The 21352-nt window shown below is 44.7% G+C and overlaps 1 protein-coding gene across 2 annotated transcripts in view; it reads right to left on the bottom strand.

The window, feature by feature from the left end:
* LOC107391633 (transcription factor IIIB 90 kDa subunit) overlaps positions 1-21352 on the bottom strand; it is a 133155-nt gene that overhangs the window by 31726 nt on the left and 80077 nt on the right. For both annotated transcript variants that reach the window (XM_015969023.3, XM_015969022.3), the window contains 4 exons: positions 12045-12106; positions 9026-9107; positions 8898-8953; positions 8551-8816 (listed from right to left, as the gene is read on the bottom strand). In XM_015969023.3, coding sequence (XP_015824509.3) covers positions 8551-8816; positions 8898-8953; positions 9026-9107; positions 12045-12106 — 466 coding nt within the window. The remainder of the gene's footprint in view (positions 1-8550; positions 8817-8897; positions 8954-9025; positions 9108-12044; positions 12107-21352) is intronic.

The raw sequence follows: 21352 nt of genomic DNA, 5'->3' as shown, positions 1-21352 counted from the left end.
TGAGACTTCTGAGTCATATTAAAGAAAAAGTAACACTCATAAGAAACGACCAGCGAAGGGCTGGGCCAATCACCGATGGTTGGATCATTTGTCCAATCGCCTAGCGTTACTTCACGACCCTAACGGTTTTTTTATTACATCTAAAAAATATTGTCTACTGGGGAAAAAAGGAGGTTCGTGGGAAAATGCTGCCGGTGTCAACGAACCATCACTGTTGACATTTTTAAGGCTACACATCCAGTCAGTGAGGCTCAAACGTTCCTGTTCTATCATAAATGGTGTGAAAAATATTACAATGGGTTTGTTAATATTACCCTCACTGACAAATGAGATGGTAAATGGCCCGCATTTGTGCAACTCCTTACGAGTTCTACCCCCCCAAGGCGCTTCACAACACAATTAGTAATCCACCCATTCAAACACTGGTGGGCTCAATGTAGCCACAGCTGGCTGGGGCACACTGACAGAAGCTAGACTGCAGAACACTGGCGCCACCGGTCCCTCCGACCACCACCAGCAGGCAAGGTGGGTTAAGTGTCTTGTCCAAGGATACAACAGCAGCATTCTCGGTGGGAGCTGGGATCAAACCTGCAACCTTCCAATTACTGGACAACCTGCTCTACCTCCTGAGCTACTGCTGTCGTAAAACAATCTGGAGAGATGATAATGCAGAACATAATTCACCTAAAATCAACTATTTAAAATGGTTTAAAGTGGGTTGCTTTGCTCAGTGTTGGGCGGGGGAGCCTGCTCATCATCACCCCAGCAGAAAGGGGCGAACTCTGGGAACCTGTGATGGTTGTACTCCATGTGCAGCAGTACCGGGACCAGAGTGAATAGGGTGTGTATGGGGAGCGTGAGTGGGTGTCTAGCATTCATTTTTGTAAGTCTTAGGTTGTATGTGTGTGTGAGCATGAGGGAGGGAGTGTGTGACTGTGCATGGCTGTATATGTCAGGTGGGGTCTTGGACTCCTCCCCTCTCCTTGGACTTCTTGTGCTATTATACATCTTCGTCTCCCCTCCCCCTGCCACACCTGGTGTGGGGTGTGGTGCCTTGGTCTGCCTGAGTGTTCGTGGCTCCCGGGTCAGGGGGTTTAAGATGTTTGGAGTCTGCCTGGTCAATCCTGGTGGCTCCCTGGTGGGGTCTGGGTCCCTGGGCTCTGCTGGGTCCCCGGCGGGGGTGGTCGCCCCTGGGTCCCGGGCTCGGCCGGCTAGGGGGTGGGAGGCTGCGGGCGGGCCTGTGGGCTTGCCGCTGATGTCTCCCGGAACTCTTCCGGCTGCTGGTTGTGGCCCCCCAGGGCAATCCTCTGTGCCTCTCGAGGGGGGCGGGGGGCCTTTCTGATTGCAGTCTCCTTGGAGTTCCTGTGTTCTGGGGCAGCGCCTGGATCTCTGGGACTTGGAGCTCCCTCCGTCTCCTACACATCTTTGGGGGGCAGATCTGTGGTCCCTTACACTCTCTATTGGACGCTCCTATAGAGAAACCTTACATAAACAAGCGCGTGTACACACACAGGTGCTCACATGGTGCTCTCATAAGTATGGACTTTGGCACGTTCAACACATGTCTTAAGGCTGTGGTTGGCACTAAATGCACTGTGATTTATTATCGTGTGATTGTTCAGTTAAACAATGTTGATTTTATATTTCCTCATCAGGTTGACGCAGTGATAGTTAGCTCCTGTTGTGTTGTTGTTGTGTCCCTTTTCTGCAGGTCTAGAAGCAGACTCTTGTTCATCATGGATTGTTTATTTTTGTGGAACCTCCTCCATCTCTTCGTTTCTCTTTCACCTCTGTCTCCATGACTGGTCGGAATTATAAAGCATCCAAAAACAATGATGATAAAGTTTTAAGCATCAAGCTTTGATGCTCCACCTGAGAGCAAATCTGTAAGGCTTGTCAACAGCATTCAGACATTAATTCTGTTTGCTTCACAGCCAGACAGGACACGGGAAAAAAGTAAAAGATTTTAAAGACTAGGAGTGTACTTAGTGAGCAAAAACCAGTAAAGGAAGACAAGAAAACAGCTTTCCGGCAGAGTTGCATCAGTTAGAATCAGAAGCAAAGAGAGAAGACACATCTTTTGTTTCCTAACAACCACAGGAAGTCCAGTAAGACAAGCAGAGTCTGACCGGCAGCATGTGAGCGTTCTGTTGATGTGCCATCATCACAGTCGCCCCACTTTCCCAGTGCTGCGATCATGCTCAGCTGACTGAAGGGAGACCAGTTTAAACCGTGTTTTCTAAAGTGCAAACACTTCAGCAGAGATCAAGAGCAGAGATAAAAGGCTAAATGAGGGGGGTGGGGGGGGGGGTGGGCTGAGCGCACAATAAAGACAAAGAAGTCGTTAGTGAGCTGCAGAATCTGGAAGGCCTGGAAGTGCTGCTGATGGCTGGAGACGCACGCCAGGAGGCTGGGGGGGGGGGGGGGGGGGGGGGGCACTAACTGGGTTGAAAGAGAAAGTCTGAATAAGAAAATGAGATAAAAGCACGACGGATGATTTAAAAATCAAAAGAAGAAAAGTGTGGAAGAATGAAGTGGTGGAGCTATAAAAGCTGGAGTCCTTCAGACCTGATGACGGGAGAAAATACGGAAATGAGACTTTTCCTGCACAGGACAAAAGAATAGCTTTACACAAATATCCAAAAACATGTTTATTCATTTATGTTTATGTTTATTCATTTATGTTTGTTTATTTAGCAGACGCTTTTATCCAAAGTGACTTACAGTTTATAACCTATAGGGCATGTTGTGATCTGTGGGGGAAACCGGAGTACCCAGAGGAGACCCACGCATGCATGGGGAGAACACGCAACTCCACGCAGAAAGGCCACAGCAGAGTTTCGAATCTGCAACCTTCTTGCTGCGAAGCAACAGTGCTAACCACTGCGCCACCATGCAGCCCACATGTGCAGGTGGAACAGAGCCTGATGTTTGTGTAAGAAGCTCCAGCAGACATGAAATCACACAAACAGGAGCAAAAAAGAGGAAGAGTGATGACAAACAAACCAAACCTCCCAGAAAGGGAGGGGAGGGGGGCACAATGCATGAGTACGCCCCCCTCAGGGAGGCAGCGGGCCTCCTCCTGAACTGTCACAGGTCTTCATGATACCAGGCCCCTCTCAATAAGCAGCGTCTCACACACACACACACGCACGCACACACACACGCACACACACACACGCACGCACACACACACACACACACACACACACACACACACACACACACACACACACACACACACACACACACACACACACACACACACACACACACGTACACACACACCAAACACGACCATTCTGAGTTGTATTGCTTCTGTTTGAGCTCCACTTCATCTCTCTGCTCATTTTTCCTGCCAGAACTCTGACCAGCACGCTCTGAGAGGACGGGAGATTGCTCCCACTTCCTGTTCTCCTCCTAATGGCTGCACGCAGGAATGGCTGAAAGCTGGAGCGCTGCTGGGTGGAGAACATTGCTGTGCTCTTAGAGAGACAAAGTGCTGAGCTGGACTGTTTCTGGGTGGATGGAGAGAGCTGTTCATGGAGGACCAGACAGGAGGGAGAGCGTGGGATGAATGATTCAAGCCAGCAGCTCCCATCAATGATTCACTGAGAAGACATGAAGGAACAAGCCTTCAGAGGAGAGCTCATTCTTAAAACGTCCGACTGGCCTGGGAAGAACCAGGATATGGAGTGGAGATGATCTTTCATTCATGAAGCCAAGAGCTGCCATTTATGCTGCAGCCATTAGTCAACTGGAGCACCAGCTTTTACTTGGTTTCTGTTCAAGGCGGGTGATGATGTTTTTGCCGCGGTATGTGCACGTGTTCATGGAGAAAATCTCTTGTGAATCAGGGGGCTAAATCTGAACATAATCATTAGATGTTCACCTGTAACTGATTAATCAAGATGGCCACCACAGCTCATCTGCAACGCACACACAGTCAGTTTAACAGATACAAGCTAAAGTAGGAGCGTCCCAGCGCTACGCCACTCACATGTTTCAAACGTAGATATTAAACCGGTTCATCCGGTCTGATCATGCTCTGGAAGTTCTGATTGCATGTTCCTTTATAATTCATGGACTTCTGAGGTCAAACTATGGACATGAAAAAGGACAAACCAGTGGACTCCATCTCCTAACGTCAGTGCAAATAGAACCATGTTGGGATTTTGGAGCCAGAGTGTTAGCACCAGCAGTAGTGGACCTAGGATTTTTCTGAGTATGGGGCCATCAACAGCCCCCAACATGTATAGAGGGGTATTAGTAATAGTAACATCACTCACAGGTTTTGGGTAATGCTCCTTCATAGAGCATGTGAGGAGTTGGTAGCCCTGTTTTAGGTCACTAACGTTACACATCTCCTATTACTCACGCTTAAACTGTAAACTTTATCTGTGCACACTCACAACTACGTCAGTTTAAATGAATCAATAAGAAAAGGTGTCATGCTTCATTTGTCTCATCAGCAGCTGAATCTCATCCTGTGTGAGATAATCCTGACAAACTCTCCGGAATGCTTTATTATTAAGTTCATGATGAAGAAAAGTTCTGATTAACAAGTTAATAAATAGTAAAAGTAAATGAGTTTGTTTTGGTAACTATCGGTGTGTGTAGGGAATGTTTGAATGTGTGTTAAAGTTGATTAAATACAAGCAGTGTACGCATGCTAAGCTATGCTAACTGTTAAGCGTCTGCATTAGCTGGTAATGTCTTTTTTCCTGTACATCACTGCTATGGTGATCACACCTTTATAAAAATCCTCAGATAATAAAACCAAGTCTTGGGGGAAGCCATGTTTGTTCTTTAACTTGTTAGCTAGCTGGCTAGCTACGCACAGTGTTGCCAATTTAGGGACTTTGTCGCTGTTCCTAACTACTTTTCGACTCCCCTCAACTACTTTTTTTCCCCAAAAGGCGCCAAGCAGCAAACCTAGCCACATTTCTGAGGACCCTTCGCTACTTTCTGAAGAACTTGTAGATCTTCCCTGCAGATAAACAACAAATAAACCATTTGCGCTCCAAACCGAGTAAGGAAATGTGTACAAATAATTTTTCTAGACATTGAGGGGGAAATTGTCATCAACGTGGCGTGATGACATTATGCTAATTAGCACGTGATGTCATCTGGCGGCATCTGGGTGACCTTTTGGGTCAGCTTCAGCTACTTTCTGATGGGGAGAGTTGGCTACACAGCTGTGAGGACAGCACGATCACTACACAGGGCAGTTCTTCACAAGCTGTGCCAAACAAGTTGAGATATCCTAAAAACTTTACATCCGATCTATCAGAAGAGTTTGACGTATATAACACGTGTATTTAATGTAAAAGCTGTTATTAAAGGAGGAAAAACCAATATTTTCTGTTATTACAATTTACATCAATATTGACAGATATTAATCCTATAAAGATAATCTGTCCTTGTCAGACACGTGACCTGCAGGTCAACCACACCCCCTTAGCTCCATCTGAGGTGAATGACTCGTTGCTAGGGGACGCTGCAGCTGGAGTTGAAGCAGAAGAAGAATCAAAAGGATGGATAACAAGAACAAGGATGAACATCCCTACAGGGATAAACTTCTGAAGGAGGACAGAGATCGGTGTTTTCAGAAACTCTACAGTCGACATCGTAGATCCCTACGACCTCAAAGGAGACAAACGGAGCTCAGACGTTTCATTACTGCTGAAAATCCCCTGAGTTAGCGTAGCTCTACTACTTCGTGTTTGTGATCGAGTAAAAGTAAAGAGTAGTTGTCCAGAATCACGACTCCACTAGCACAGGCGCTGCTCCAGGTTTTATTTCTGGATGGGCCGTAATTAAACAAGTTCTCATCAGTATACGTTACAACAGGTACAGGAACATGACCTACAGCAGAGGTCAGGGTAGACATGTTTGTTTTCAGTTTGACCGACAGAGTTTAAAACGGTCATGATTGTTTCCTCCCGTCATTTTATTCACAATTACATCTTCATTCATTCTTCATTAATATTCAGTCCAAACTAGCTGACCAGCAACACATTAATGTTACAATTCGTCGTCTTCCTCCGCTTATCCGGGTCCGGGTCGCGGGGGCAGCATCCCAACTAGGGAGCTCCAGACCATCCTCTCCCCGGCCTTCTCCACCAGCTCCTCCGGCAGGACCCCAAGGCGTTCCCGGACCAGATTGGAGATGTAACCTCTCCAACGTGTCCTGGGTCGACCCGGGGGCCTCCTGCCGGCAGGACATGCCCGAAACACCTCCCCGGGGAGGCGTCCAGGAGGCATCCTGACCAGATGCCCAAACCACCTCAACTGGCTACTTTCGATCCGGAGGAGCAGCGGTTCTACTCCGAGTCCCTCCCGAATGTCCGAGCTCCTCACCCTATCTCTAAGGCTGAGCCCGGCCACCCTACGGAGGAAACTCATTTCGGCCGCTTGTATCCGCGATCTCGTTCTTTCGGTCATTACCCAAAGCTCATGACCATAGGTGAGGATTGGGACGTAGATCGACCGGTAAATCGAGAGCCTGGCTTTCTGGCTCAGCTCCCTCTTCACCACGACAGATCGGCTCAGCGTCCGCATCACTGCAGACGCTGAACCAATCCGCCTGTCGATCTCTCGATCCCTCCTACCCTCACTCGTGAACAAGACCCCGAGATACTTAAACTCCTCCACTTGAGGTTGCAATTAATCTATTTAACTGAAGAAGGAACCTTTTACCTGCTGTGTTCTGGTTCTGCTGCTGGGCTGTGACCCGCAGACGGAGCTGCTCTCCACAGCTCCTCAGAGCGCTGCTGATCATGGTGTCCAGGTCTGAGATGACGCTCAGATGTTCTGATGTTTGTTGATAGATTTTGTTACCTCCATGATGTCGTAACGTTTAAAATGTGCACAGCTGCATGCGTCGGGGTGATTCCAGTCTGTCAGAATGACCAACAGCCTTGAGATTTCTCCGTCAGAATAAATGGTCAAAAACGGGAAATATCCGGTTAACGCGATCCCAGCCTACACTTAACCTTTTACCTTCTTATGGAGATCGCATGGCAGCCCTTCACACAACAGGAGTGTACCATCTTCTGCAGGTTTATAAGCTCACAGCAACACTAAGCGTCACCTAGCTATCCCATCATGCAACGTGCTACAGCACCTGATGCGTCGCTTGACAAAGGCCGACATCAGACATCCCTGATTTAAACCAGAAGCCATGTCGCCGAGGATCTTTAAAACATCATTACGGCTCTTCAAGTGTCCCTGAGAAATGTTGTCTTAGGATAAATAAAACCCGCCACTGTGATCAGCTTGACCTCTGACCTCCATTTAACAGGACAGATTAGTCACATCAATCAATTAAGCATCAAATTCCCGTCCTCTGGGAGGGTGTGTCTGCGTGTCAGCGTTTGTGACACCCATCATGTCTTCAGAGGAAGAGGAGAGGCTGTTCACGGATTTAAGGATGATAAATGTGAGGTTTTAACTTCAGTTCTTCCTCGAAATCTCCTCATTTCCTCTCACATCTCAGCTTTTTTACCGGTACTGTCCTTATCTTTCAGTTTGTGTCGTTTAAAAATAAAACGACCTCCTGCAGCAGCTTTGTGACTGCAAATGAAACGATGAAGCACGTAGTTTTCACGTCTCATTTGGTAAAAATCCTGTCTCTTTGGAGCAGGCTGAACGAGTCCTATAAAGATGGCCCCTAAAACCAGCCGATGGTTTAAAACTGAGCCATACAGAAAAGCTACTTGTCCCGACTCTAAACCAAGTTAAAGACAAGCGTCTCCGCCGTCCTCGGAGCAGCATGAACCCATTAGGCATCTGAACGGCTCAGCGTGGATTCACACCGACGAAGCAGCAACCCGGGACAAATCCTGGCAGAGAAGACGCTCTTTCTGGAGAAAGCCCCAACAGGAGAGGAACGGCAGCGTAAACATCTGTCGTCTCGTTGCAGGCGATTACAGGAGACAGAAGCGTTCGGGTATGAGCCTGGTGGCAGAGGAAGAGCGGCAGCGGCGGCCATCGGCTCCATCTGCTCTTTGCTTTGGAGATTATCTAAAGGTGTGAGGGCCTGGATCAGGGCGGAGCGGACCCAGACATAATTACATATGGATTATGTGCTTCAGATGGAGCTCCCTTTCAGCTGATGTGATCAGCTGGTTCAACAGAGTAAATATGGAAGTCACAACTAAGAACAGCTGTTTGATATCGGCACAAGACTGAGAGGATTTGGTCTGAATCTACCCTAAAACACCACAGAGGGGGATTCAGAAACCAATCAGAGGGGAGAGGGATGTGTGGACCAGAACCTCGGAGGAACATCTCTAACACCTGGATGGATCAGTGACACCCTGAATTAAAGTGGCTCTGAAGGTAAAGGTGTACCTAATAAAGTGGCCAGAGCTGCATGTATGAGGACACTGCTGAGACATGGGTCAACCAGAGAGCCCGCATCAGGAGCCTCAAGAGAACCCACCACTAAAACATGATTGTTCTAAGGAACCTTCAGCCGGGTCACGGTCCACAGAAGCCACCACCTCCCAGTCTGCCGCGGCAGGAACGATGAAGCACACCTACCTTTTTCCCAGAGTGCTGAGCGGCATGCTGAGGCTCAGCGAACCTCGAGCCTGGTTGCGGCTGTGTCGTGTTGCCCCGGTAACAGACGGTTGCCTCTTTGGGGAAGTGACGGAGTGAGCTGGGCTGCTGCCCGGTTTTGTGCTCAGGTCCTTCAACACGTCATAGTTGATCTTTGAGGAGATCTTCTTCTGCTCCAACATCTTCCCGATGGCCTCATCAGCGGTGCTGGCTCTGATTGGAGGACGCCTCCTCGTGGCGCTTCTGGGCTGCTCCCAACAAAAACAAACACATTTTTAGACAAACGAAGCATCAGGAACTAGATGTTGTTTAGATAAAGCACAACAAACCTTCTTCTCTTTGTAGACACCTAGCGCCTTCTCCTTTGCTATCCTTGCTTCCTTTTCTGTAAACAAAAACAGTCAAAGGCATGAACAATGCCCCGCCCCCCGAGGCAACATGTCTGACCCCCAGCTACCTTTCTGCTCTTTGAGGTAGTCGGAGTTTTCAGCCATCCAGAGGGCCGTCTTCACGCGGATTTCCTTTTCACTTAACAAATACTGCAGATCAGAAAAGGAGAAGCATGGACTCGGCTTTACTTGTGATGTGGTGGACAACATCTGGAGTCAATAATCCACAGACCAACGACAACTATTAATAACAATTCAGTCTACTGTCACTAACAGGGAGGTAAAACCGCGCTGATGGAGAACCTCCTCCAGCAGAAGGTGTCCCTTTAGTCGGGCTGGGGTCTGGACCCACGAAGCGCTGACCTTGCGGAGCTGCTGCTGTGTTTGGATCTGGGTGAGTCTGAGCTTCAGAGACACCGGTCCAGCTGTGTGCTAGCACACGTAGGTGTTTATATTTGTGTTTTACAGCGTTCATTTTTATACTGCATCCGTAACAGTTTCTATTGTAAACTGGACCTTGAGTCTGTGTGTGTGTGTGTGTGTGTGTGTGTGTGTGTGTGTGTGTGTGTGTGTGTGTGTGTGTGTGTGTGTGTGTGTGTTAAGGGTTAGAGATACATGTCTTAAATGTCCCACAGGCACGTTTATTTATATTTATACACAGGTGCTGGTCATAAACGTGGAAAATCAGACCAGAGTTGATTTATTACAGTGGTAAATTAAAAAAGTTAAACTTGTACATCAGATTCGTTCGTGACACACAGACTGACACATTTCAAATGTTCTTTTGTTTACTGTTGACGATTAGAACTAGGGATACACCGACACCACTTTTTTCCAAACCAATGCGATTCCGATACTTTGATCTGAGTACTCGCTGGTGTAACATCAAGCAATGGTCAGTTTTTAGGTAAAGTTTGATCATCCAACATCTGGTTAAAAAGGAGACACAAGACTGCAAGTGTCCCCTTTAAATTGGCCAGCCTTCATCCCATCAGCTGGAGCTCAGAGTCTCTGCAGCTGAACACAGATAACGACATGTCAACAATAACATTCTCTCCTCAAGGTCCAATCTTTCAGGTCTTCATGCCTCCATATAAGGAACACTCGCAGCTCGGATCAGTTGCTAAATAAAAGAACGATTTCCTAAATCAGATATGAACTTCTACAACTTATAAGCTAGATAATCATTAAATAAACATTTGTTTATTGCTACTTATAATAATTATGATATAATGAAATGTTTCATTAATCTGTGCTCAATGACTGAAGTGTGAAATGAATGTTATGTTGTTTACATGACAAGGTCATCACCATTTGCACCCACACAAGGACACAATAAGGTTAAGTTCAACTCTGACACATAAATAGTCTTTTATCCCAGTCAGAGCCTCCGTTTCAAAGAAGGCGTGTTTCTGAGGTTGTCTTGGTAACCATTCCTCAACTTGTCAGCCTTTGGTTGGCTACACAAATCATAACATGAGAACATTAAAACTGGATCACTCTGTGTGATCTCTTAGTTCTAGAGAAAGCTTCAGACCGGTCATCTGAGGCAAAACCCTCTTTAACCATCAAAGGTTTTGACGCGTCGTCAAAACCTTTTTGCACCTGCGGAGCTGATGCAGCAACAGTTCCTGCAGGACAAGCTGATATTGTTTAGACTCCTTAAGAGACCCAGATGTGCGGTTCCATCTGTCTGTTGTGACGTGGAGACAACTCTTAAGACTGGTTTAGTGAGGCCGCAGTTTCTTCTACGGACCTCGGTGCCTGGAAGTCCGAGGACTTTGACATTCCGGATCTATCACGAGGGTCTTCGAGTGGGTATGTAGACATGACAGATGCATCTGATGTGTTTTGATAACAAACACCTTCATAGCTTAATGCAAACCAAATTCTTTTACACCCAGAACTCAGCTCTCCTAGATACGGAAGTTCTGATAACACCGCATTCATACACAGGTTTCATACATCACATCCAGTTCCATCCATCACAGTAAATATTAGTTAACTTGTCATGTTTTAATTGTTGGTAAAATAAATTCTTACTTTTTTTAACCTGACTGTTTTCTGAATCAAAACGAAGTGTGTACAATCCCTTAATAAAGAAAAAATCCTAGAATCTTCTGATAAACACAGTAAAGACCAAGCAGGTTGATATTTTATATTTAAATAGAGTATCACAGCTTATTGGTCATAAGTAGAGGTAATATATTTATTTAGTTCTTAAAACACTCAATTCCCTAAACCCTACACTGGTACAGATTACCGATACTTCTACCACACAAAAACGCTTTCAATTGGAGTACAGGTTTAATTATTTCCTCTGCTTTCAACAGAAAAAGACTGTGAGGTAGATAAAAAATAAAATATATTCATAGAAATGATCACAAAGCTTAAATATTAGGCGAACATTAATGACAAGTTACAGTAAAGCAACTTTCAGGCAATTGCACTGGTATTGGTTCCTGGTATCGGTTAACTTTTACCGATACCAGTATCGGTGTATCCCTAATTATAACAGACAACTAATGAAAATCCCAAATTCAGTATCTCAGAATATTGGAATATCAATTAAGACCAATGCAAAAAACAATAAGCTGCTTCTCTAAAGTCATTGATTATGGTTTTCCTCCTTGTGTGAACACATGCCTGTATGCTCCGGAGCAGCACACCTGATGATGATCCGTGTGATCACACCCTGACCCATCACCTACGGACAGGAAGGAGTACTTACTCATAGCATCTATCTTGTGTTTGCCTGATGGGTTTTTATTTTCAGATCTTTGAAAACAGGATTTTTTTTTTTTTTTTTTACAATTCCTTGATTCCATTTTATTATTCATTCCTTAACAAAACAGTAAGGTGATACATCATTTCCACATTTATGATTGTCCCTGTAGGAGCATCCACAGAATTCACAAGCTTTAATTCAATTCTCACAAACAGATGTAATAATAAAAATAACAATAATAACATTAATAATACCTGCTTTCTAGGCCAGGACATTTCCTGTAACTCTTCTCTGAGCCTAGTTCAGAATGGCTGAACGGTTTAGTATCGACTGAAGCTCATTAAACAGCAGGTACGTACCAGATCGATCTCACCGTCATCTATCCCACTCAGGTCCAGCTCCCCGCTGTCAGCAGAACCATCTGTCATGGAGACAACAAGCAGAACCAACCCGTTTACACAATCTGCTGTTATGCACATTTGCACTGCAGCAGCTCCATCCCAGGAGGTTAGAGGGAACATCCGCTTACCCTAAAACAGCCATGGTGGACTCTAGAAGTTCATCAGGATCTGCTTCTAGCTCTGCTCTTAATCCCAAACTGCTCAATCCACTCATCACTTCATGTATGCTGCAACAGCAGCACACACACACACACACACCTAATCTTTACATGTTCAGAGCAAGCAGGGTTTATGGGACTGGGGGGCCTTGATGACACATGAAGCTGTTCTCCGAACGCAGAGATGAGATGTTCAAACCAGCATTAAGATGAAGGTTTATGAGTGAGATTTGTGCCTGTAACGTCTTCACAGGGCTGCTCCCTTAAGTTCAGAGTCCCAACAGGGCAGCAGCTTCAAAGCAGGAACACCTGAGTCGGCCTTCATTAAGGAGAGGCAGGTGCATGGGCCGGGCGGGGACATCTGAGGATGAGCAACCTAATGATCCTCAGACACGAAAGCTGCTCAGACCATGCAGCTAAAAGAGCTTGTGTGAGTGAGTGAATGTGTGAGTGAGTGTGTGTGTGTGTGTGTGTGTGTGTGGGGGGGGGGGGGGGGGGGGGGGCAGCAAATTGCTTCCTCTTACAAAAAAGAAACCACTTCAAGAGCATGCAAGAGGCGGGCCAGTCGCTATCAGCATGACACAGCCCTCAAGAACTTCCTCCTCATGAAGATAAGATGGAGACAAAGTCTAGGACAGACCCGAGCTCCAGGAGACAGACAGTTGATGACAGCTGTCTAACCATCACAGATAAATAAAAACCTCATTATTCATTTGCACCTTCTCATAACAAGGTCATGCAAATCCCGGCTGGCATGATCTTTTCGCCACAACTTCGGTTCAATTGCGCCCCGCCAAAAAAATAATTCACCAGCCGCCACTGGTTTTGAATACACATGGATTTTTTTTTTCTTGACAAAATGGGAGCAAAAGCGTTCCACACAGCTGATCCCGTGAGGTAACAAAATCACATGAGATCTGCAACACAACGCGTGAATTCAGAAGCCCACACAATAAAACGCAAGGAGGGACAGCTGCATGTCTCCAAAAGGGCTGTGGTTTACTTCCTGTTCTGCGTACTCGTTGCTTACGGACGTCCCACAGGAAAGGACATACTGCCCGAGTGTTTGCACCTGAACTGACCCGCTCTGACCAGCATCTTCTCTGACTTGTATAAAGTAGCCGCTTCTCTAATTATTGACTCCCTATATAATTATTAGGGATGTAAGAAAATATCGATATGGCAATATGTCGTGATATTTTTTCCAGCAATATTATATTGATATTCAAAAGCTGTGTATCGGAAATATCGATATGGCAATATATCGTGATTTTTTTCCTGTGATTATTACATCGGTATTCAAAAGCTGTGTATCTAATCTTTGAAAGAATTTACATGCAAACATTTGTGTATATTCTTTTCGTTTTGTGCAATTCATTCGTCACCCGCTAGTTGGCAGCAGTGTGCAACGGGTTTTGTTTCCACCATTTAAAATGTAAATCCCTCCATCATGGGTCAGATACCTCATGTTAAACATGTTACATATCAGTTTGGACAGTTTATTGAACATTCTTACAATCAATTCAGTAAAAAAAATTGCTTGTAACGTCTGACTGAATGTATTGTAATATATCGTTTCGTCCCCCCTGTATCGTGATATGTATCGTATCGCCAGAATTTCAAAAATACACATCCCTGATAATTATCATTTCATTGTGTTTATTTCTTGATTCCAAAGTTGCTCATCATTTATTTTTCCTTGCACCAAGTTCTGCAGCAATTTCCTAATGTTGGGATTCTCACACATGTGGCAATAAAACCCTTCTGATTCTGATTTTATTTGGAACGTTTCCGGATCTTTTACACAGATTTGGTGTTTGGCCAGACCTAAACTGTGCAGTTAACGTGTTTTGGAAGAGTAGCGCATCAAAAAGGATCAAAACGTAATGATAGCATCCCTCCGCCTCTGGCATGCGTCCAAAACATTCAATTTTACTGCTGGTGGAAAGGAAGTCATCCACTACAACGAAGGCTCATTGCAGCGTACGACTTTTCGCAGCCGTTTCACGACGCTTTCACATGTAGTGGAAAGAAGAGGTAAGACAAACTAAATTACATTTCGTGTCAACATTAACACTGCATGGCTTGAATAATGAGGATACTCAAACATACTGGCATCGTGTCTTCCAGGTTGTGACCCTTTCTGTATCGTCTCCATCGCGTTGGGCACCAATGCTCCTTGGTCATCCTGACTCTAGACTTCTAGCTGAAACAGCAACGTTCCAGGAAAACTGAGAGCTAATTTTAGTTTGTGATCGACCAGAAAACATTCCTGATTTGCCTGATTGTGTACATCTATCCCTCTTTTCTCCCAAACTAAACAAGTTTCTTTTAGACGAGACTCTAAACAAGACCCTGTACTCATCAGTCGTTTAGTCTTTAAAACTCTTGTACTCACTTGTCCCCCCCCCCCCCCCCCCACACACACACACACACACACCCTGGTGGCAGCACACCAGTCTGATGGGTGCAGCTAAAAAAGATCCTTCACTACAAAGGGTCTCAAACATCAAAGGCACAGAGAAAACATGCCCCAGAGCAGAGAACACCAACAGGTGAAGTAGGTGGAACAAGATATTTCTAAGACTGGGGAGTGGGGAGGGGGGAACTGGTGCATGAGTCATGTTAGGAACATTAAAAAATCCTGTGTAAACTATCTTTACTGCTCATCTTTATTGCATGACTAAGTTAGGGGTGGCTACCAAGCTGGGTGCAGGGAGTACAGGTATGTGGCTGCAGGACTAACATTTGTGAGCGATACAACTCACCTGGAGTCTTTCTACGATTGAGTCAGTGGAAAAAATGTTGTGAGAACTCAAAAACAGACGAATAAAACGATCCAGTCATGTTGCAGTGATATCATATCAGACTGAAAGTGAAATGTGCTGTTATGTGAAAACCAGAACATGTCTGAACCAGATTTTCAGTCAAATCATCCAAACGGACCAGCAAGAACAGAAGCAGCCATAGACAAAAAGAAAAGATTCAATCAAATATGTAACGTGCAAATAATTCACAGATTATTGGGAGACGGGAGCTAGTGGTAATTGTCCTTACTTCAGAGGAATTGTAAGATCAACTTTACTCATATGTTTAATACGTTTGCAGTGGTCTCTGCAGTGCGCCGCCCGCCGTTTCGCCATCCGGCAAAAATAGGATCGATTCTATTTTTGCCGGACGCCGGAGCACCTCCGCAGTCAATGGACAGAAATCACAACCGCCCAACAGGAAAGGGAGCAAGCACAACTTCCGTTATTTCACAATAAATCGATAAATAAAAAGGCGTTTTTTGTTTCATATGCACAGGTTTAACAACTTTTAACAACTATCAATGGCGGCTGACGTTTAAATGCACAAAAGTAAGCCATAAATACAGTTTCCACTATCAAAGTAGTCACACTTTGTTGATCCAAACACTGCTGATCTCTCAACACAAATGATGGCAGATTAAACAGTTCATTTCGATGCTTCTCCCACACAACGGGTGTTTGGATCTAACTTCCACGTTTATTGCTCGGACTGTATCGCAAGATCTCGAAAATCCCGCGCATGCCTGTTTGCGCACCTCAGGTCTCCGCACCGGAGCGGAGCCGTTGTAGAGCGGGTATAGTATAATTTGAGTTCAGAAGCGAGCGGCGGCGGCGGAGGGCGGGGGCGGAGCGGAGCAGTTGTAGAGCGGGTATAGTATAATTTGAGTTCGGAAGCGAGCGGGGGCGGAGCGGAGCGGAGAAAGTGGAATTTTGGGGGTTACACGACTCCACCACTGACTTTGTTTGCTCTGCAACGTTGACGTTTTATCTCCACAAATACCACAAGCCTGGAGGAGTTCTGCTGTGTGGTGGAATTGCTTATGCTAATGGTTAGCTTCTACTAGCTGAGACATTCCTAGCTCTTTTCTGGACCCTAAACCAACAACAGCCTTTCCTGGTACAAGTCAAGATGGGTGAGCTGTCTATTTTCTATCAGAGGCTAAAGCAGTAAATAGGTGTAGGAGCCTATTTTCACATTCGGCCCACATTCAGAGTGACTGGTCATTTTTAAAGATAACAGGTAAAAATGCTTTCTCAGTGAATCTATTTAAAAATAATCCGTTGAAGTGTTCTACCCCATGGATCTAGATCAGATTATCAAAAATTGTTGCAGATTTTCCTCAAATTTGAGTCATTTGGACTAGAAATACCTAAATTAAAATTAAGATTTAAATGATGAAGTGAGTTGCTAATTGTTGTGATTTTATGTTGTGAATTATGTAAAAACAGAGTTTTCTCTTCATTTTGTCTTGAATAAATTCCAGTTTCTTGTCTATTAAGAGCTCAGAGGTGACTTTTGTTAAGAATCAGCTCCCAAAAAAGCTGAACGGAACAACGTCGTAAACCTGATATTTTCTATCACATTTGTAATAATAAGTGACATCATCTGTTAACTGCTGAAGCCAGAATAACTTCAGATAAGAGGGAAAACTTAGTGTTTTATTCTGTGCAGGTGAAGTAATCCAGACTAAGCCCCAGAGCTGCTGAGTAAGAGGAGAGTGAGCCAGGCACACATGAAGCAACAGCCGGAGGCGGCGTTTCCTGCATTTGCCTGCCTGTTAAACGGTGGCTGTCAGCTCCCGTCAGGCTGGCTGCTGCAGACGAGACTGCTTCCCTTCAGCTCCTTGGGCCACAGCATCATCTCCAATCACAGCTGACTCCTTTGATGGGACGCTCCAGCCATAGACTGCTAACTGCTGCAACACACACACACACACACACACACACACTTTCATACAGAGAGCCTGTGAAAGGCTGTCCAACCCTGAGCTGCTGTTTTGTGTGTTCCTCCTCTGAATCAGTGATTCTCGTCTTTGCACGGTCACCCCCTATCTGTCCTCCAACCAATCACTCAAACACGCAAACACACGCGACAGCCTGTGCCCATTCAGCCACATGTCTTTCAAGCTGTACTGTAGTGCCCCAGGCTCTGCTAACAGCAGCTGTCCCAGCAGCACAGAGGACACAAACACTACCAGGTGATGAGACGGTCTGCCTACATTAATTATGAGCTATTATTAGAGGAGCTATTAGCTTCATTTTATATTCATAAAAACTCAGTATGTGAACGGATGTGACGAGAGAAGTGAATCTATTATTTATTCAGCAGGTGTTAACCAGTCAAGTGTCAACTCCTGCTGTTGTTTTATGTTTGTTACTTTTAGTAGTAATTAGTTCATTGGAATTGTTTAAATCTGTAAAAACAAGCATATTTTTCCACAATTTATTTTATAGAAGTACTTTTATCTTAAAAATGTGAAATATTTTATGTAGAAATTTAATAAGACTTGTAGTAACTACAGCAAAGAATAATATTTGTTTAGCTATTATATGACTATAAGCAGAAACGACAAAAAAAAAAGAAAAATCTCAGATTTTTAGAAAATGTGGAAATGTTACTAATTTTCTTTAAAGTAAAAACTTCAATTTATTTTTATGTCACTTTCAAGCCAACTTATGAAGTTAAAGCTACATGAAACCCAGTGGTTCCCCGGCTGAAATCCCAGAGCCAAGCCTACGAGCCAAGGAGTGTTCCAAAGTTCATGTTCTACCGAGGCGTGTGTTCTCTGTTTGTTAGCCATTTAGCTAGCTGAGCAAGGATACACGGAATACAAGGGAGCCTAGCTTTGGTCAAAAATTACCCAGAATACACCGCGGCATTTTCTAAAGGATGGCGGATCAGAAGCTGGCAGCTACTCTGTGGGCAAATTTCAAGTTTAAAAGTAAGTCAAGTAATTTAAACAGTTTTTTTTTAGATCCAAAGAAGTTATCTATGGTTGGTTAGTTGCTTATTAGTTGCAGCTTCGGTGGCTAGCGGGTAGTAACTCACTTATATATATTAAATTTAATCAATATATACACAATTTAAAAAGTAAAAGCCTCGTTATATATTTATATTGAAACCAAGCCCCCACAATGCAGCTCAAAAATTTAGGCCAACCCAGAAGTACCAAATATTGCAGTTCCACCCTCATCCACTAGGGGCTGGTGTCAGAAGCGAGCAAATCCTCATTGACTCCCATGTTAAAAATACCAATTTCACAGCAGAAATAAACATGTTTACAGCCTGGTACCAAAACATGTTTTTGGTTTAAATGATCTAGTTTACACTCATGACAACTCTGAGGGGGGTGAATGTTTTTCTCACTCTTCTGTTTTAGTGTATTAAAAGCCTAAAAGTCTGTATAATTAATGAGCATCAGACCCACGTGACCACAGAGCTAGCTCCGTGGAAAGGCCTCAGTAGAGCCTCGGTCTGGCTTGGAAACTGTTCCAGGATTTTGAGTCTCTGTGTTTGTGTATTCTTGTTTGGATATTTTTTGTGCAATTGTTGGACAAAATGACTTGCTGTGGCATTAATTGCACTTATAGAGCATCCAAGGAGTCTCCACTTCATTTTTTTCGGTAAGTAAAATTATATTTATGTATTTTAGGTCACTGCCGAGCTGAGCTTAGATGTTAACATGTACTGTTTAACCATGAAATTTAAATGTAATAGGGTAAAACCCAGTGCATTTAACATAATGCTGCACTTTAGAAAATGGGTTGAAATATAACATGTTGGTGGAGCTGGGTTCCGACTATCGGCTTGTGGAGCTCTGGGAGACCGATGTTTTCCACCCTTATCCCCTCCCCGCAGCTCGAAGTGTCTCTGTCTGATCGCGGCTTCTGTCTGCTGCACGTGCTGCCGGCTTGTGGAGCTCTGGGATGGAAACTTTTCCACCCGGTTCTCCCCAGCGGCAGCTCTGTGCATCTCAGTTCGCAGCGGCGCTTGTCTGCTGTGTGGCTGCCGGCTTTCAGCAGCTTTCGGGAGATCTCTGTGTTCCACCCGGTTTTACCCAGCGGTCAGCCCGGCGTATCTCTGACTCAGAAGCTCTGGTGTTGTGCACAGTTAACTCCGGTTGTAGCTAGGTTGCTACCTCCGTTAGCTTAGCTCCCACCTCTGCATTAGCTTTGGGTTAGCTTCAGGTTAGCTTGTAGCTAGTTCGCCCAGGTGTCGTCAGTTGATCCCAGCCTTACAGCCCCACCCTCAGCTCCACCTCTCTTCCCTTTTGCCTGGGCTTGATGGAACCTGTGACACGGTCAAAATGGCGGTGGTGGCCACCTCCCATTTGGCCTCAAAAAGGTGTTATTGGAGTCTATGGAAACCCATTGTCCAATATTTATAAGTCGATGATTGAAACTAATATGTATAAAATATAACATTATCTCCCATGTCACGTGATGTTACGTGACCGTCGTGGAAGCTGCGGGTTACGTGATACAAGCCTGTTCTATTTAACCGTTTTCTTTGACCAAGGAAGGACAGTGACCTCGTAAGCAAGGCGCCTGGCCTCGCAAGACATCGCCTCACAAGGCCAGGCGAGAAACACCCCTTGTAAAAAAACTGACTTCTACTTCTACTATGGTGTAGTCCCAGTCCATTATATGGTTTTCTCTTATGCAGTGATCTGTTACGCCATAGACCATAGACATAGTAGTTAACAGAATCTGACAGGACAAGACTTTACACAAAAGAACAAACCTCACAGCAGATGACATAGCACAACTGATGGGACTGGTAGCTAACTCCACTTACTTCACAAATGACAACACAATATACAAACAACTGGAAGGCTTCGCCATGGGTAACCCGTTATCAGCCACCCTGTGTGAGTTTCTCATGGAAGACCTAGAGCAAAAAGCCATAGCCACTGCCCCCCCCCGAAACTGTAAAATAAAACTATGGAAACGCTACGCAGGCGACATACTGGAAATCATACCAAAAGAACAAACAGAAACACTAACACAACACTTGAATAACATTGATGACACAGGCAGCATGAAGTTCATTTACGAGTCAGAAACAGAAGGCAGCATAGCTTTTATGGACATGAAAATAACCAGGCAGACCAACGGCACCCTAAACATAAACACATACAGGAAACCAACACACACAGACCAATATCTATTATGGACATCAGAACACCCCACCATACACAAAATGTCAGTAATCTAGGGCTGTAGCGAAGCCTCGACGAAGTCGACGGCTCGATTCTAAAAATTTGTTGACGTCAGATCCGGAAGTCGACGCACCGCGCCCACTTGTTGCATCCCCAGGAGTTTGTAAATAGAGGAGGAATCTGCCTGTTTTTCCTCTAGTTCGCCCTCTTCTCCGCCTTCACTAACATCTCCGCCAAATACCGAAGACCCGGAACAACGTCCGTCCACTACTAGATTATTTTCCTGTTTTGCCCCTTCGTCTCCCGGCAACGGACAACAACTTCCGGGGTCAGATGCGCTGCTTCGTGTCTATCGCAGATGTAGAAAATCACCGGGAGCGCTTCTCCCTTCATAAAGGAGCTTCTTTCAGACATGAGGAGAGCTGTTTTGGTGGTAGCAGTCTCTCCTCCGTGCTGGTCTGTTTGCTGCTGGGTGTTTTTGGTTTATTTAAACTTGGTAACTTGAACTTAATGTTGGTAAAGCTACTGTTAGCATATTCGCTAACAGCTTCTTGCGTTGGGATAAGCTGTTACGTTTTGGTTTAGAGTTCATCTTTTTTGTGGTGTAGATCTCCCTTTTATTACATTTAGAGTGTTGTGGGTTTTCGGTTTAGTGTAAAATACCACCTGAGTTTGGTTTAACCCGTAAGACCACTCGCCTCACGCACATAAGTGACCAAAACAAAGCAGCATGGAGACACTCCATCTTCTACCACCTCTTAGGCAGCAGCCTGCACTCCCAAGTTCTACACGTCACCAGAACATAACCAACCGCAACACAATAAAAGCAGTGTTATACAAAATGGAAGGCCTGTAGTGTTTATTCTCTTACAGTAAGAATTTATCAATTTTTTTTGAGGAATTTATTTGAGATTTTCTGGTTTTTGTTAATTGTGCAATAGAAAAATAATCATTAGATTAATTTTCTAAATAGTCATTAGAATAGTCGACTATTCGATAAAATAATCATCAGAATAATCATTTTAAAAATAATCGTTTACCCCCAGCCCTACAGTAATCAGAACATTATATCACCGAGCAAACATAATAACAGAAGAGAGAGACCGTAAACAAGAGGACAAACACATACAACATGC

Source organism: Nothobranchius furzeri, chromosome 18 (assembly GCF_043380555.1).
Source record: "Nothobranchius furzeri strain GRZ-AD chromosome 18, NfurGRZ-RIMD1, whole genome shotgun sequence".
NCBI classification, from domain to species: domain Eukaryota; kingdom Metazoa; phylum Chordata; class Actinopteri; order Cyprinodontiformes; family Nothobranchiidae; genus Nothobranchius; species Nothobranchius furzeri.
The sequence above is the reverse complement of the archived record's forward strand: the minus strand, read 5'-3'. Positions and strand labels throughout refer to the sequence as shown.